This window comes from Chiloscyllium plagiosum, chromosome 27 (genome assembly GCF_004010195.1).
Source record: "Chiloscyllium plagiosum isolate BGI_BamShark_2017 chromosome 27, ASM401019v2, whole genome shotgun sequence".
NCBI classification, from domain to species: Eukaryota; Metazoa; Chordata; class Chondrichthyes; order Orectolobiformes; family Hemiscylliidae; genus Chiloscyllium; species Chiloscyllium plagiosum.
Genome location: NC_057736.1, coordinates 14,718,807 through 14,737,831, shown reverse-complemented (window position 1 = coordinate 14,737,831; position 19,025 = coordinate 14,718,807). Strand labels below are relative to the sequence as shown.

The 19,025-nt window shown below is 39.6% G+C and overlaps 1 protein-coding gene across 3 annotated transcripts in view; it reads left to right on the top strand.

Moving 5' to 3' along the window:
* The window catches only part of LOC122563580 (cation channel sperm-associated protein 4-like), a 74,251-nt gene that overhangs the window by 52,690 nt on the left and 2,536 nt on the right, over nt 1-19,025 (top strand). For all 3 annotated transcript variants that reach the window (XM_043717488.1, XM_043717487.1, XM_043717489.1), the window contains 5 exons: nt 2,442-2,571; nt 9,425-9,558; nt 10,606-10,786; nt 14,458-14,669; nt 16,319-16,481. In XM_043717488.1, the coding sequence (XP_043573423.1) occupies nt 2,442-2,571; nt 9,425-9,558; nt 10,606-10,786; nt 14,458-14,669; nt 16,319-16,481 (820 nt within the window). The remainder of the gene's footprint in view (nt 1-2,441; nt 2,572-9,424; nt 9,559-10,605; nt 10,787-14,457; nt 14,670-16,318; nt 16,482-19,025) is intronic.

Below are 19,025 nucleotides of genomic sequence, written 5' to 3'. Positions count from 1 at the left end.
AAATGTAGTATTGCCAGATATCTAACTGAATACGGGATATTCAACTCCCTCAGCTGCCTTTTTAACTCATCGAAGGCCTTCCTGTTAGGAATCATGACCATAGAGAAGTCTTGAAAAAGCATAATTCGTGATCCCTTGTATATCAGAGCCTAAGGATCCATCTCCAGTTCTCCAGAGGCTTCCAGCATCAATTTGTTTATCTCTATAATGGTGAAGTCGCACAAGGACCGGGCGGGGGCCCTGGCCCAATCCAGGTCTGTGCACTGCGACCTGGTGGGCCCACTCGACCCTTGATTTTCAAGGTCATCACCCTGTTCCTCCAAGGCCTGGACCAGACCCCTGAGGATTCTGTCGCGGTTTTGGAGGCCGCGGCCCGTTGCCCCACCTCTCCGACATGCTGCCTGAGATGCTGGATCTTCTGGCTGTGCTTCTGCAACATGACCAAGATCGATTCAAGCCTGGTCCGGGTCTCCCCCATTGACAAATCAATCCTCTCTCAGAGTTTCACAAACTCCGAGATCAGGCTCTGCTCCATAGGTAAGTCCACTGGGGTGATCGCGGAGGCTGACGCTGCAACCACTGGTGTGTCCGGGGGTGGGATCCCTGCTTATTGCGATCCTCGCGTTCCCTTCCCTTTAGTCATTTTCCTAATAAATTTAAATTAACACAGGATAATTCTAGGGGTCAAAAATAATTATTTCTACCGCATTAGATAATAAAGAGAGGGTGAGTGCCCCACTTTGTCTGGGTTCTGGTGCAGAGCTCAGCAGGGTAGACCTACTAGGTCGCTGCCATCTTGGCTTCCCCCTCCCCCCAATCTCCTGGGATCACAACTTGATCCATTCCGTTGCCCCATTCTTTGGATTAATTCCTGCTGGTAAATTATGCCCTGAAATTAGTAAAATTAACTATTTTTAAAAAGTTTTAATTTTTCTTTCTGTCTCTAACAATACAGTCTTGGCATTATTTCCCTATGCAGCCATTAACTCCAGATCAGGACATAGTGATACTTATGCCTTCCCTTTGTATTTTTGTTAATTGGAGAAATGTGCTGCTCCTGACTTCCACTCTAGCCGAGCCTGATTTGATGTGTGTTATGAATACCATAATGCGTGCTTGTGCATCAAAAAAGCTCATTTCTGAATTGCTCAGTCACCAAGCGCCTATTTAGTCCTGATTTGGAGATGCTGGTGTTGAACTGGGGTGTACAAAGTTAAAAATCTCACAACGACAAGTTATAGTCCCAAAAGGTTTGTTTGGAAGCACTAGTTTTCGGAGCACTGCTCCTTCATCAGATGGTTGTGAAGGAGCAGCGCTCTGAAAGCTAGTGCTTCCAAATAAACCTGTTGGACTATAACCTGGTGTTGTGTGATTTTTAACTGTATGATCATGTCTGTGAAATTTCATTATACCATAATTGGCAGTTGTTCAGTGGTGTAAAACTTGAGTATTGCAGAAAAAAGACAATTTGTCAAAGTATTTTGTCTTGCACTTCTCAGGACAATTCACAAGAATGCTCTTGCTATAGGAAATCAACATTTATGCTGTATGAGTAGAGAGTGCTGAACTCGCAACACAGTGTCTAATAATAGAAGTGATTCTGTGACTGGACAATATTGCAACACAAAGAAATCTAAATTGGTTGAGTCGAAGTCGGGATTACAATGTGACACATTCAGTGTACTGGAAGCTATATCCTAATTCAGACAGGACCCTGACCTTTACAGACAAAAAAGAAATATACACTCAATAAAATAGGTGACAGTCACTCACTTGTTCATTTCTCAGGGCAATGCTTTGACAATTGGAGTCAACCTGCCTATTTTAAAATTAAACAAAGCTTGGCAGTCATCATTAATTGGCGCAAGATCCACGATAACATCTATACCAATCAGAATTCCCTTGTCAATGAATTAGCACACTCCTTTCATACATTACAAATGTTGATTTTCCTTTGGGTTTTCTTGCAAATTGTCCTGATAAGTGCAAGTCAAAAAGCTTATATCATCATTCTTAAAATTTTCTGTAATAGTTTGAAAGATTATTTTAACATCAGTATTTACAGGGTTTAAATTTCTGTTGATTCTTGAAGTGTGAAAGAAGGATTATTATTGATGCGCAATGGTTAATGATTTTGTCTTAGTCATGCCATTGATGAAATTAGTTTGTACAAAGCAGGACAAAACACCATTTTGTTGTTAGCTCCCATTTCAAAATAGAGCAAAATCTACTCATTTTTCACATGGAACTGTGAGAACATCAGTTTTGCTTAAAGCAAGTCTGATGTGTTTTACAATGAAATTAAAAAGTAAGTACTGTTGAATTTATGAATATTTTCATGAAAAAGTCCAGTAGTTATTTTGCTCAGAAATGTTTGACTCGCATGTAGTTTTTCATTTAAAGCTTGTGATTAAATAAGGCCCTTTTGTTGATTATTCTAGAGTACTGAGAGCTCTGCGAATGGTGCGGAGTTTAGCTGCGATCCAGGGTCTGGCCATTATGGTGCAGGTAATCATCCAGTCAGTTTCCGACATGGCCAATGTTATCTTCCTGCTCATCCTGATCACATTGGTGAGTACAAGTAAGTAACGTTTGCATCTATGCAGGTGCTACTCATAATATGTCTCAAGGACCTCGTACAGCACACATCCTGTTGTCTAGTGCAACTGCTTTTCTCAAGTAACCTTTTAGGACAAGATGTGATATCTGCTATTTTTTTTTAAAAAAAACATAGAACCTTAACAAACAAAGGTTTACTTGTGATTGTTCTGACTCTGGGATTGTCAGGACTGAAATCAAGAAGGTATTAGTGAGGTTAAGAATGATAGTCATCTAAGATTCCATTTGCGATTGTGGCACGCGTCAGAAAATTAAAAAAAAATACAGTTTTTGCATCATTATTTCTATTGGATTCCAGCCAGGTGTAGTGAGCTCAGTTCAAGCTGATGCGTGGCTTTCCCATTTCAAGACCCCCACCAATTAATCAGTAAATGTACATTGCTTTTTTTTTATTATATTGCTGCCTCATTCCCACAATCCTGAAGACCATGAGATTTTTTTTGCAGACCACTCTAGTCTGGAAACCACTCGGGCTAATATGAATGTGCAGTTAGAAAATGTAGTTTTAATGCAGGAATAATTGATTTAGTATGATACCAAAGCACCAAATGTTTGTTTGTTACTGCGTTCAGTCATTTATAAGATTTTATCCTTAAGTATCAGAAGTAGATAGTCCAGATGTTAAGACCATGTATTATGGTACAGGCAACTTTTCTCCATGTTCTTAGTATTTTTATACACCATGTTCACAGCTGTGAATTCTGAGTTGCTACTACGAGAGTTTGTGTTCTACATTTAAGAGCTTGTGTAAGTTGCAGTCTCATTTCTCAACGATGCTGTTTATTCACACAAACAGAAAATAATGTCAAGTGAGAACTGTTTTACTCATTGTGCCCCATCTGTGAAGTGTGATAAACTGAAAATGAATATAAAATATACAAAATTAAGGCTAATACTTGAGCTGTTGACTCTTTTCTATCAAAAATGGACTGATTAGCCAGGCATCTATATTTGGACTATGTCTGGTTCTCCCACGATTATACTATTGAGTAACTGATTTCAACGGGCCAAATCTTGCTGGAAAAAAATGTCTGAATCACGTTATTAATAATGTGCAAATAAGCTGGAAAGGTCAGATAATTGGGAGATACGACATGAACTGCACATCTCCAGTGATGAGATGAGTGTGACTGCCCTTGATAGCAACACAGCATTTGGCTAAGTATAGCATCAAGAAGTCCAAGCAGAACTGAAGTCAAAGGGAATCATCAGGAAGTCCTCTGTACTGGTTGGAGTCATACATAGCACAAAGGAAGATGGTTATGGTTGTTGGAGATCAGTCATCTCAGTTTCTGAGCATCAGTTCAGGAGTTCCTCAAGCTAGTCTACTGGGCCCAAACATCTTTAGCAGGTCGACTACTGACTTGCCTCCACCATAATTCAGAATTGGGAAAAAAAGCTGATGATTGCACAGTGTTCAGCTCCATTTGCGACTCCTCAGATACTTTATAGAGACATTGAGTTATACAGCATGGAAACAAACCTTTCGATCCAACTAGTCCGCGCTGACAATGTTGCAATATAAACTAGTCCCACTTACCTGCATTAGGCCCCTATCCACTCCAAACGTTTGCTATTCATGTACTTCTCTAAATGTCTTTTAAATTTTGTAATTGTACTTCTATCCACTACTTTCCCTGCCAGTTCATTCCACACATAAACCACTCTATGTAAATACATTGCCCTTTGTGTCATCTTTAAAACTTTCTCTTCTCACCTTAAAAAGAAATTGCCCCTTAGTTTTGAACTCTCCCGCCCTAAGAAAAAGACCCTTGCTATTCACCTTATCTCTGCCCCATCATGATTTTATAAACCTCTATAAGCTCAGCTCTCGATCTCCTACACTTCAGTGAAAAAAGTCCCATCTTGTCCAGCCTATTTTTATAACTCAAACCCTCCATTGCTGGGAATATTCTAGTAAATTTCTTCTCAGCCCTCTCCAATTTAATAATATCGTTCCAATTACAGGGTGACCAGAACTCCACACAGTACTCCAGAAAGGCCTCACTAATGTCCTGTACAACCTCAACATCACATCCCAACTCCTGTTCTCAAAGGTCTGAGCAATGAAGGCAACCGTGCTAAACATCTTCTTAACCACGCTACTTACCTATAATGCAAATTTCAAAGAATTATGTAACTGAATTCCTAGACTCATGTTCTACAACATTACCCAGGGCTTCCCTTTTGACTGTACAGTCAGTTCTGATATAACGCAGTAGTTTTGTTCTCGTGTGATTTCGTGTTATAAGAAAAACCGCGCTATAGCCCTGCCATTGAAACTCATGAGACCAGAATCATGTTATAGTCAGTAAGGAAAATTTGTGTTCTACACATAAGGTCTAAATTCTTCAATAGTGTTAAAGCCAATTCACGTTATAGCAGAACTGATTGTATAGGCCTGCCCTTATTTGTTTTACCAAAATACAATATCTTGCATTTATCCAAATTAAACTCCATCTGCAATTCTACAACCCATTGATCCAGTTGATCAAGTTCTCTTTGTAATCTTAAATAACTTTCTTCACTGTCCACTATGCCACCAATTTTGGTGCCATCTACAAACTTACTAACCAAGTAGACTGTATCCATACCCTGGAAGGCCTGAACAATGTCCAAACTTCAGCTGATAATTAACAAATAACTTCATCACACAAGTGTGAGCTTAAGACCATCTCAAACGATAGATAATATTTCCCTTGATGTACAATGGCCTTACCAACTCGACCAACGTCCAACATGGGGAAACCTCATGCTGACATATAATGAAGTTCCACATGTCTATTGATTATATGTTTGTTTTTTAAAAGCGTTACCTAAAAAACACATTCAATTCATTGGAATTCCTTCATCAAATGCTATTATGTCTTATGTCAGCAAGTAGACTAAATTGCTTTAAACTTTTTTAAAAAAATTTTTGGATAGCTTTGACAGCATGACGGTCTCAATGGGTTTATGCTTGTCTACTTTTTAATAATCCCAAAGGGAACCTTAGTTCTCCCAAAGGTGCCTTACCTCTTTCAAAAGACAACTTGCCTTCCCCCTAAAATGCCCTGGGACCAAATCCAAAGTGGAACCTTACCTCCAAAAAAAGTACCCTGGCTATCCAAACAAATCCACAAGGTACAGACTTACTCTTACCTGATTAATTTTGCACAGTTCAGCTTTCAAGCACTTCACTGTAATCACACAGCTGTGAAGGCAGCTAATGCCAGCCTTTCCAACAAGGCAAAAATCTGGGTAATCATCACTGAGTTTACAAATGCAAACTAACATGAGGAATATGCTGTGTAGACTGCAGGTCACCTTAAGAGTAAGTGCAGTTTTATGCTTTGAAGAGAGTTCAATAAGATATTTAAGAACAAAATTGTTTATTTTGGAAAATCTAAATTGTCTAGTCAGTTGGAAGATATAACTGGTCAAGAAAATGTATAAGAAATGGGAAAGGTATACAGAGTAACTGAAAATTATCTACACCCAGATGTTAATTTGGACCAAGCAGTTGTAAGTGAATGCTAAGCCCATTCTTAAAGATGGGCTGAAGAGAATCGTTCGTTTTCCAAAGTCTGTAGGGGGTGAAAAGGTGGCTAATTGAGGCATATGCAAGAAACCCATTTAGCTGAATTTCCTGTCTCTCTGGAGATATTTGGAGGTGAAGAGTTTAGAAACATGGGGGAAACTGTTCAGGCCAGATCCCTGGCCTCTTTCTGCCTCACAGGGAATTTCTCACACCTGCGCCTGGAGCAAAATCAGCAATCCACTCCAAAGAGGAACACAGCTTCTTAATTGGCCACCTCTGGGAAGATCATCAGTTTCCCATCGTGTGTACTTCTGGGCTGCTGACCTGGAATTGGGGATTGTAACCTAGCCAGCAAACAGAAGACCATTACAGGATGCTCAGACTAAAATAGAGAGACCTGAAAATTGCACAGCAGCCAAGGCAATAAAGTAACAGTAAAACATGATTTCAACACCACAGCAACAAGAGGGCTACAAGAGAATAGGTGAAAATCACAAAATTTGTTTGAAACAGAATAAGTGAAAAATAATTTGAATGCTTAAGGATTCAGAAGGGTCGACATGAAGGATATGCCCTCTCCAAACAGATGCATTACAAGTAAAATAATATTTCAACAAATAAGATGAAGTATTAAGCTAGTTGAACTAATACATCCCCAGAGATAGTTAATTATCCTAAAGTACTAAGACACATTACGAGATTTATGATATACTTATAATCAATATGGAAAGCCAGTGGACGTTAGGGATGTGACAGAAAATGGGTTAATATGATATCTGTATTTTTAAAAAAGATCTGACAAAACAGATGGAGGCACCTGCAGACCCACTTTTTGTATTATTGTTTGATGAGTTGTAGGCATTGCTGGCAAGCCACCATTTGTTGCCCATCCCAAGTGGCCCTTGAAATGTGTAGCTTGCCAGCAAATCTTAGAGGGCAGTTAAGAGTCAGCCACATGACTGTGAGTCTGGTAGACCAGACAACTTTTCAGGCGAGGTAAGAATTGTAGATTTCCCTCTGTCAAGGGCATTAGCAAACCAAAATGGAGTTCACAACAATCAGTGATAGTTTTGTGCTTTTTATTGCAGATTTATCGATTTATTGCTGTGGTGGGATTTGTACCCTTGTCATCAGACCATTAGTCTGAGCAACTGGATTGCTAGTCCAGTGACAGAATCTACTATTCTACCAAATAATGCAATATATTTAATTTCAGCAATGGTTACGGCTGTTGATATAATGCATAATAACATTGCTGTCTACTTTGGAAAATGGTGACATGCTAAAGGAAACACCTTCAATAGTTTGTTCTGTGCTTCCCGGTGATCACCTGTGGTGTGAGGTCTAGCTACACCTCAGAATAAATTTATTATTTCTATGCATTACTATGAATCTCCATTGCTATTGAAATTTGCAGCCTTTTAAAATTAAAAGCCTTTTGGAAATTGAAATTCACTGCAGAGTTTAATATAATTCACTTGTGTTGTCACTTGCTCAAAAAGTCAAGAAAATCATTTAATCGGGAGTTTTAGTGCTGAATCCATGACAGTTACAGATAACAAGGATGTGCTTATACAGACGAATTTCACTGTTGATTGCTTATTCCATTACTTCATACAGAATGGAAACACTGTGGTAATGCATAGAAATTAATAAATTTATTTCCTGAGGTGTAGCTCGACCTCACCCCATCACAGGTAAGCACAGAACAAAGCTATGTTACCATTTAAAGAACCAGAATTGAATTCTCAAATACTAAAGAGGTTTGTAATGGAAGGTGAATTAAAGAAATGATGGCTTAACTTTCTGGCTTTTTCCACAGTATCTGGGTTATCTCCATTTTAAATGTTGCCTGGATTGAAGGTGTTTCCTTGAGCATGTCACTATTTTCCAAAGTAGACGGCAGTGTTATTATGCACCATATCAACAGCCGTATCCATTGCTGAAATTAAATATATTGTATTATTTGGTCGAATAGTAGATTTTTTTTTTTTACCCAACTTTATTGATACTGTTATGGTCAATCATCTTCTGAACTTTTGATCTTTGTTCATCTCGCCCATTCTTCACCTTCCCTGAATTCCTACAGTGGTGAAATTGTTACTCTGTGTACTTCCCTTGCTCAAACACATTCCTCTCAAAGCTTTGGAGCTCCTCAACTCCCTATATCCCCTCTTCTTTCTGCATTCTCCATTCTTTTAAAAAGAAAATCTTGAGCCAAATTTATTGCCTTTCGCTAGGGTAGATTTAGTCACAGGATACATTGAGTTGGTTGAGCGAGGACCATGCACTTTCCTGACCTGTGGCCAACTGAGGGCCTTCAGTGGCCATTAGTTGCTCACTTAAGGGCTTCATCCCACCACTCCTGATGTGAAAAATGCAACTGGCAGTGAACTCAACATACAGAGAGTATTACAGTCAGACTGGTGTGGGATTTGTTTCGTGGACCCGTTAGGGAACAGCAAGTGAGGGTGTGAGGCGCTGTCCTCATCCAATATCCCAGTGCCTGATCAATGGAGCCAGTCTCAGGAAGGAGAAGGTCTACTGAGAGCCAACTCCTGCCTTTGCTGCTGATCCCATGATCCCAACCTCTCATCTGCCATCATCCATCTGGGGCCTGGAAACAGCAATGATCCTACACCTCTGGTAGGTGTCACACCACTCCTGTAGTTGGGCAGCATCTCTGCCCGCAGAGTCACTAATCCCAGGGAAGATCGTCCAATCACCAATTAAGTGCCTGAAAAATTCAACTAGGAGAAATTGAGGGCTGCAGATGCTGGAGATAAGTCGAAGATTGTGGTGCTGGAAAAGCATAGCCGGTCAGGCAGCATCTGAGGAGCAGGAAGATAAAGAGCTTATGCTCGAAACATCGACTCTACTATTCCTCAGATGATGCCTGACTGGCTGTGCTTTTTCAGCACCACACTCTTAGACTTAATTCAACCTTCCCTAAAAAGGGAATGAGATGTTGCCAGCTCTCCAGCAAGCAACATTCCTTTCACCTTCATTAAATACCACCCTGGTTTCACCATAGCCTGGAAATGATTTTTGTTTTCCTAGACTTCAATTATTTCCGCAACATCTGTTTAACATGCCTGTAAAATTTTAAAGTTCCATCCAAAGGGTTTGTACAATAATATATTCTATTGTAAGCCTTAAGCTATATCCACTTATTTCACTGAACTCATTACAGCTACCCAGCACTGTGGGTATTAATTAACTTCCTTTGTCAGCTTCAATATCTTCCCATTCAAGCTGCAGAAAATGAGATCTTTTGTTTTGCAGGTATTCGCTGTGTTTGGGGTGATCATATTTAGCACTGCAGTTCCAGAATCATTTGGGAGTTTGGAGAAAGCTATGTACTCGCTGTTCATCTGCATCACACAAGATGGATGGGTGCAAATTTATGAACAATTTGTGTAAGTCTGTTCTTCTCCAGACACAGTCCAGACTTGTGTTTGTTTTTTCACTTTGGGGTACAAGATTAATTGTAAGAACAGTTTTAGAAGAACAAAGGAAGCAGTTGCATATAGATGTATTCTGTGCAAATTTTCCTCCAAGTTATGTACTCTATTGATTTGCAAATATATTGCAAAGTGAGAATCTGGCATGGATGACAATTCAAAGAATCCCAGCCTTTCATTGTAGGCTCCAGCCCAAGGACATCATTAGCATAATCTCATTAATCTTCCACAAAATAAGGATTTATAACTTATGTTACTTGCCTTGCTTTCCTCTGAGATGAGCTGAACCAATTCCAATCAGCCCAAGCCAGTCGCTAGGGCTCAGGTAACTTCAGTTAACAAGCTGCTGTTTTTATATGTGAGAAGCCCCTGACCAATAATGCATCATCAGAAGTCCTTCCAGTGAAGTATAGGTATTTTTAATCAGCCTGTTCAGGGATGTTATGACACACCTCTGGAGCAGTGGGACTGGGTCTTCTGGTCTAGAGGTAGGGACACTACCACTGCACCTCAAGCACTTCTTGAAATTGGTTCATATTTTTTCAAAGTCCACAGAATACTTTACCCAATTTTCTCCATCTTTGTCCTTGAACTATCTGTCATTATGGTGCATTTATCCTATATAAGTGGTTTACAGTTTCTATGTATGGTACTCACATCACACCTTTTTAACATGAAGTATACTGTGCAAAATTTAGAATTCAGACCTGCCTTTATAGAATTAGCAAATTAGTTGATTTTTCTAGTGTTGCAGTCTGGAATATATGAAGAGTGGAAATTATTTCATTGCCAAGATGAACTGTGGCCAGAATCTTCTCGTTCAACTACATAGATCAAGGACTGATCTGGTCCTTCCTGCAGTTTTGAAAGACTGTAAGACAAACTATGTAACAGATGCTGCAAAACATACTTAAGTGTTCTGTTTATGACAACTCCCAACTAAACAGTGCCACTGAGGAAAAGAATGCCACATTGATATTCACAAAACTGTCTTATTTCCAGGCAAAAGGATGGAGCAACAATGTACTGGGGTGCACTGTACCTTTTCATCTTCATCATTGGAGCATCTTTTATCTTTGCAAACATCATGGTTGCCGCAGTGACTTCAAACCTGGAGCAAGCAATGATAGAGCAAGAGGAGAAGAGGCATACTTTGACTGACGATACATCTCTAATGCCTGAGGTATGACTTGAGCCAAGAAGCAAAAATACTTCTGGTGCAGCACTAACATAGAACTGTAGTTCCTAGTGCAGAGCTCTGAGATCAAATTCTATGATTTGGAGATGCTGGTGTTAGACTGAGCTGTACAAAGTTGAAAATCTCACAACACCAGCTTACAGTCCAACAGGTTTAATTGGAAGCCCTAGCTTTTGGAGCGTTGCTCCTTCATCAGCTAGTGCTTCCAAATGAATCAAATTCTATGTATGATTCCTGTGTGAAATATGATTAGCCATCTGTCTTTAGTTTAAAACGGACATACACACAAAATCTTTTCTAACTTTAATGCTAGGTACAAACCTTTTTCAAAATAGCAATGTGGATCATAGGTGTGGAAAACAGAAAAAATGTCCAACTGCACAATATACGACCTAGAAATTCTGATCAGAATCAAAAACTCCATTTCTAACCCTAATTGAAAAACACCAATCTCAAAACTTGCTAAAAACCAATACATTCTCTCATTTAGATTACTTTTGGATGTGTAAAGTCAGTGGCTGAAGCACATTGTTGCAAGAAAATTCATAGGCTTCACCTTGCAAGTTTATTATTGCAATTGAATTTATTCCATTCCTTGTCACTAACGTGCTTCACCTTGATGAGCTTGCATTGTTATATTATGGTGTAATGCTACAGGAGAGTGGGACAGTATTATTTATGAATTTTATCTTGCTCCTGTCATCAGAAGGGCAGAAGTTGTTAAATGCGACAGTGTGTTCTGCTTCGGTTGAGTCAGTGGCAATCACAGCCAAAGTAAGGTCACTGTTATCCTAGTGAGCCATGGGCTGCTCCCTCAGTACAGAGAAATGACTGGTGATGATTTAACTTGAGGGAGGCCACACTTCAGGTAGGGGAGGAGGTTGAGAAGGAGAGTCCTTCGTTGTAACCTCAGCTAGTGTAGGAATTGAACCCACACTACTGCCATTACTCTGCAATGCAAACCTTCTGTCCAGCCAACTGAGCTAACCAACCCCTCAAAATCACAACCCCCCCCTCCCCCGAAATGTAAAATGCAACATCTGCACAGGTCACACAGCACCAACTTATAGCTATATGAGCAACTATAGGACTTCTCTAAACAAACTGATCAAGGGACAAAGTAAGCTTCACCAAAAAAAAAAGCCGATTGGAACTCCAGTCAGCCAAGAAGGATTATAGCGGTCGGTATGTTATGTGACTACTTCAGGCATGCTCTTATTTGAATAGTAACAGTCTTGATGCAAAATTAAAAATTTGTCCTCTTTGATAAAGAAATCTTTTAATGTATGTATATTTTTTATCAAGATTTTGAGATGATCATTTTAAGTTAATCACTAAAATTTTGTTTATTATTGTTGAAAGAGAAGCTATAGATGTTTAGATGGAATGTAACAGTCATTTCAATTGCCTCATTTGCATATAGTGGGAGGTGACTGATCAGAATGAGGCAGCTCAGGGCTGTTGAGTAATGAGGTGTTAGTTTCTGCAGATATTAACAGACATTATCAGTGATCTTTGACAATTTCTCAGCTCAGGATGTTCACCTGTTTACAGAAACAGATGATTGCTAAACCACCAATACCTTTGAGTTTTCTGTTGGCAGATATTTCGGTTTTATGTTTTGACTGTTGATTGACAGTTGAACATTCAGAGAAATATGCAGCACTTGTCCAATTTAGAGTTGATTATCTTTTCCAACTAACCACCTTGTCAGTGTTCTGGGCTGCTAACATTGGCTCAGCCTTAGTGTTATTAAGGTTAATAAAACATGGCTTCTTTTACTAGTTTGCAGTCAGGAATTAAGTTTCAGTTTGTAATTTTAATGAATTGGCAGTTATTTTACTGTTTAACTTGTCATGTAATAATCTTTACTCAAAATATGATGGTCAAAGCCATGTCTTCGGAAAGCAATTTATCTTCCAAAGTCTGAGAATACATCAGACAGCTGACAAAGATCCCAGTGAGCAAGTTACATATCACTGAGCACTGCAGTGTTACTAGATGTTGCATCTATACAGGCAAATTGCATTCCATAGGGAGCAATCAATCATTTATATAACAATTATTTGTACTAAGCGTAAGAAAATTAGCACGGTTTAAAATGGTAACTTAGTTATTCTTCAGAAAAAAAATCAATTTCCAGTTACCAACCGCAGCTTTTATTATAAAGTAATTATTAATATCATAAATTATAGAATAAGATACACACTTCTGAATTTAGCATTTAAATCCACCTCAGTGAGTACATATTTCAGGGGATGCAAGACCTAGTGATATGATCACTGGACTGTTAGTCCAGAGGCCTAAGTAATGTTCTGGGTTTGAATTGCACCATAGCAGATGGTGGGATTTGAATTGAATAAAAATCTGGAATGAAGAGTCTAGTGATGTCCATGAATCCATTGTCAATTGTTGGGGAAATACCTGTCTTGTTCACTAATGTCCTTTTAGGGAAGGAATTTACCATGCTGACTTGGTCTGGCCTACATGTGACTCCAAACCCACAGCAATGTGGTTGGCTCTGAATTGCCATCTGAGCATTTAGGGATGGGCAATAAATGTCGGGATGGGCAATAAATGTTGGCCTAGCCAGTGATGCCCTGATCCCATGAATGAATAAAAAATGATGGGAATATATTCAAGCCCCCAACACATCATGAAAATTAAAGATTTCACAAAGTTACTCAATGTCCCCAGATTTCCTGTCAAACTCCAAGATTTGGTGGGAGTTTACCAGAGTCTTCTTATTACAAAGAAATCTATTTTAATGGTAGGCAAATAAATCTCTTAATTATCAACGTTTAAGTCTACTAGCTGAACCTGTAATCTCCTTCTCAAAACCTTATGATCACATATTACAACCAAAACGCATGGATGTTGTAGATTGTGGGAAAAATACTGGTGAAAGACAGTTCAGTAGCACCAGTCTACAGGATTCGACGAGGTATCTTATTGTTTTCTCCACAATCTTCAGGTTTCTTATTCTTTCCAAGTTCTTCCATTTCTTTCCTGCAGACATAGGGCTATTTGCATACTCATTCAGTCTTTCAGTCACTGGTTAGAAGCAACAACTTATAGCCAGTGGAAGAAGTAATCTTCCACGTCATGGTTACTTCACTGCAGGGAGAAAGTGATGCTGACTTCTGCAGTGTGGAGACTTCTACCGCTGTATTGTTCACTCGCTCTCTGTTCATCTGTCCAGGAGCTATTCCGAATGTTGTTATCATGTAGATAACCCCTGGCCTCCACAATTGTTCCTGATTGCATAAACCAATCAATACTGTTTCTGGGAGAAGTACATGCTCATGGTGCTCTTGGACATCCTCCCACACTGCTTAAACAAAGCAATACTGTAAATACAACGCACAATGAGTTCCAGTAAACTGTTTTTAAAAGTGCAGCAACTCCTTCAACAGCTCTTGCTTTAAAGTAGTCCTTTTCCCATTTTTGGTCCAAGATTTTGAAAAAAAGGGATTACAAATTTCATGGTAAGTCATCTATCATGTAATTGATAGAATTTGTTGATATAAATTGATATGCTTAAACCAATTGTTAATCAATGTTTCATTTTTTACCTGTACATTTTACTTTAATTTTAGATTTATCCTAGAGGTAAACTTCCCTTTAACACTATGCTGTGAAATTCTTTATTTCAGTTGAAAGATGAGGGCGAATCAGGCCCTAGGATGCCCTTGATCCATGTGCAAGACTGTATTAGGCACATCATCATGGCTCACAAACAGCAACCAATGAAGTACAGCTCTCTGGAAAATCTCAATCTCACAACATACGAGGAATTCTGTCTAGTGCTTGAAGCTATCCAGAGGAACATCATGCACTATAAGCAGATTCGCCTTGAGCTGAATAGGTGGATACTACTACTGTGGTTTATAACATGCAATGCAAGCAGCTGTCACTCCGACCCAATGTAGCATGAGTTGCTTTGTCCTCTCCAACTGAGAGCATCGTTTACTTTCAGTTTGGTCAACCACAGTGAAAATTAGGTTGGACCTTCGCTCCCATGTAGGTAGTGCATGTCAGGAGAAGCTCCCTAAAATTGAGCGTACTTCGTTCTGGGGAGTGTGTGTCCAGGATAGAGTCAGGCCTGCTGCACTGCAGACGTGCAAATAGCCACAAGGATTGTTGAGTGCTGAAGGATCTGTTTAAAAGGCACCATGGTTTGAACATTTTCTATTACGTTTTAACCCACCCCACCCACATTGAATGCAACCTTCATCACCCCATGCCAGCTCATGCTTACCCTTTACCTAGCCCAAATGAACATAATATCAACTTTGCCAACCTGCTTAGTACCCCTAGTCCTTAACCTTATTTTTTCAACTCATCCAACATCCATCATGAACTGAACTCAGAAGGCATGTTGGGATTGAATAAAATAAAGGTCTAAATATCTATTAAAGCCTTCACCATGTTTAAAAAAAGTTTCCATTCATGAAAACCTATTCAAACTTTTAAATGTCCTCGCGTTATTAAGCCCTCATATTAAAAAAACTATTAATTACTGCACATCAGAGACTACTAATCTCTAAATAACCTTTTTGAGCTGTTAATAAAAGTGGATTTATGACCTGCAGCTGAGATAATTATAGCTTGTGAAAAACTGCCAGGCATTCATGATATAATGATAGTCCTTGGGGTAGTGTGAACAAACAGCAGCTTAACTAGCAGAACAAAGTTTTATGCAGTATCACAGGCATGCTGTTTCCATTTTCAAAGGTTCTGTGTTTAAATAACTCCACATCATGACAGTTTTACAGACCTTATCAGTCGTCCAAGAAATAATGTTAACTGTAAAAGTCCATGTCTCCCACACTATGGGTTTAAGCTCTTGCTACCGCATAAAATGATTTGAACTCTTGTAAATTCAAATGGCCCTGCTGAGTTCAAGTTTCCTTCATGTGAGTCACACTATGCTCCCTTCCCCAATCAGCCAGAATTGAATGTCAGAAATCACAGCATAACTTCTACACTGAATCCTGCTCACCATTTTTAAGGGCTCATAGAGTGTTTACAACTTTGTGAAAATCTGGATTTTCACATCACTCTATTCCACCAAGTAGTTTGCTCACTGACCCACCACAACCTGGTTACTGTCACTCACTTTTTGCAGTGTCACTGTCATTCTGATCCGCTACTCACTGAGTTATCGTCACTCTAATTCACATCATTTGAGTTATGATCAATATCCCCATCCACATTGTAAGTTATGGGTATTCATTCCCCTAACCTCGTGTAAATTATTGTTACTCTCTCAACCTTCTCCCCACCCCCATCTCCATTGTGAATTACTGTCAGTCTGACCCACCACAGTGTATGTTACTGGCACTATGACCCACTCGATATGAATTACTGTCGGTAACTTTCACCCACTGTGTAAGTTATATTTACTCTCGCTAAGCCTACATATTCCTGCAGCATGAATTATAGTCACTGTCCTGATCCACAGCATGTGTTACATCTGGTGCATTTAATTATTATTTTGGTTTTTCTATTCAGCATTGTAAAAGAGCTACGTGATATTTTATTTAACCGTGAGCAACAGAAGCAGATTATGCATCATGAGAAAAGGATACTGGATGTGACTGAGGCTCTACTCACCAATGATATGCCAACATTCAAAAAGAAGGAAATGCTCAGCCATTTGTTGGGAATGGAAAAGGTAAAAATCTTAGCATTATGCAGTGCCTGTTATTTGTAGACCCCACAGAATTCTTTAGTCGTGTACTTGATTCACCTTGCTGGCAGCTGCTGTTTTATTGTTTGTATTTTCTTATTTGCACCTTAAGTAATTCGACAAGTTCAGGCCAAACTGGGACGAGCAGCCAACAGGTTGTCATTTGTAATCTATATTTTATATTATAGAGACTAAGCTAGACTATCAACTTACATAATGTGACTACTATTGCACTTCAGAATAATTTGCAGTGAATTACTCAGCGCCTGACTCCCTTTCTATCCTCTATAAGGCACAAGACAGGACTGTAATACGGTTCATATGGCTGATGGGTTTAGCAGCAACAGGTCATAAGGTGTTTGGCACTATCCAAAACAAAGCAGTCATTTGATGTTTTTGTGATTTTTTTTTCCCCATCACACTTAAACTCTACAAAGTGTTTGGTTTAATTAGCCTCTCATCCATTAAATTAACCTTCTGGCACCTGCCCACCTTGCATTCAGTATAGATATTTTTAATCAATTTGTTCAAGTGTGTTATGACATGTTACTGGGGCAGGTGGGGCTTGAACCTGGATCTTCTGACACAGTGAACGCTACTACTGTGAGAAAGTGAGGATTGCACATGCCGGAGATCAGAATATGGGGTGCTGGAAAAGCACAACCGGTCTGCCAGCATCTGAGGAGCAGGAGAATCAAGCCTCATTTCTGATGAAGAGCTTATGCTCGAAATGTCAATTCTCCTGCTGCTCAGATGCTGCCTAAACCGGCTGTGCTTCTCCAGCGGCATACTCTTAACTCTCCTACTGTGACACAATTATTCTTTCATGAGATGAGGGTATCACTCGTCACTCTGGCATTTATTGCGTATGCCTAATTGTTCTTTAACTGAATGGCCACTAAACAGTCAACCACATTGATTGGCTTCAGTTTGTACTAACCACAGCCTGCACTGCAACTACACATGAAGTATTTTGCAATAGAACCTCCCAAACCCACAACCTTAAAGATGATGGCAGCAGATGCATAGTGGAATACTATCACATCCAAGTCAGACATCTAATTTAGATATATATCACCATTACATAATTGTTACTGGAATAAATCCTGGAATTTTCTACCATCAGCATTGTGAGAGCACTTTACAACATGGACTGTTGTGTTTCAAGAAAGCACATCACCACCTTTTCAAGGCAACTAGGAAACAGCAGAAATACCAGTCTTGCTAGCAAAGCCCACATCCTGAAAAATAATTTTAAAAATAAGATAAACTCTAAATTGGCATGTTTGGAAAAGAAGTCTTGAATTGCATATTTGCAGAAGTTGGCATAGAATTCTCTGAAACCTTGGGATTTGAGGCCTTGCCTATTAAGTTTGCTTCTTGGAGTTGAAGTGGAAATCTAACAGAACCTTCTGAAAATTTGGAACTGTCTTTTGTTGAGATTCTAAATCAAGACAAATGAGGAAATATTAAGGATTCCTGGGTCTATTTGATGATTTGGAGGTGCCGTGTTGGACTGGGGTGGACAAAGTTGTGTGATTTTTAACTGGATCTATTTGAAGAAGAGTAGAGGGTTGCCTGATTTCTTGGCTAATATTCTTCCCTCAACCATTATGAGCAAAAGAACCTATTAAGTGGCCATTTTCACTGTTGTTTATTAGATCCTATTGTCCACAGAGAATCCCATGTAATCGCTATATGCTTGTAAGTGATCCTTGTTTAAAGCATTTTTAGCATAACACAAAAAATAAGGTGCTACTCAAATGTACAAGTATCTGCTCATCAACATGATAGTATTCTGTGTTGATATCCATGTCATATGTATGACGCATGTATGTCCAATGGATGCAGGTCCTGACCTCCAGTCCTTCCCTTTGGATGAAAAGCTAGATCACTGCATCCTTTTTGATTACAACCTGGTCTAATTCCCTCTAACCAAACCTCATATTCTTTTCTGTCTTGGGAAGTGATATCAATAGCAACTTACCTAAATGGAATAAGATTAAAAACTGTCAAGGAACTTTAAAGAAGTGTTATCAGACAAAATGTGACAATGAGCTGCATCAAGAAATATATGAGACGCTTAGACTCCTCCCTCCCCTTCCTAGACACCTCCATTTCTATCTATCTCGGGCGACTGACTCAACACAGCCATTTACTACAAACCGACCGACTCCCACAGCTACCTAGATTACACGTCCTCCCACCCTGCCCCCTCTAAAAACACCATCCCATATTCCTCCGTCGCATTTGCTCCCAGGAGGACCAATTCCACCACCGAACAACTCAAATAGCCTCCTTCTTCAAAGACCGCAATTTCCCCTCCGACGTGGTCGATGCGCTCTCCACCGCATCTCCTCCACTTCCCGCACCTCCGCCCTTGAACCCCGCCCCCTCCAATCGCCACCAGGACAGAACCCCACTGGTCCTCACCGACCACCCCACCAACCTCCTGATACATCGTATCATCCTTCGTCATTTCCACCACCTCCAAACAGACCCCACAACCAAGGATATATTTCCCTCCAC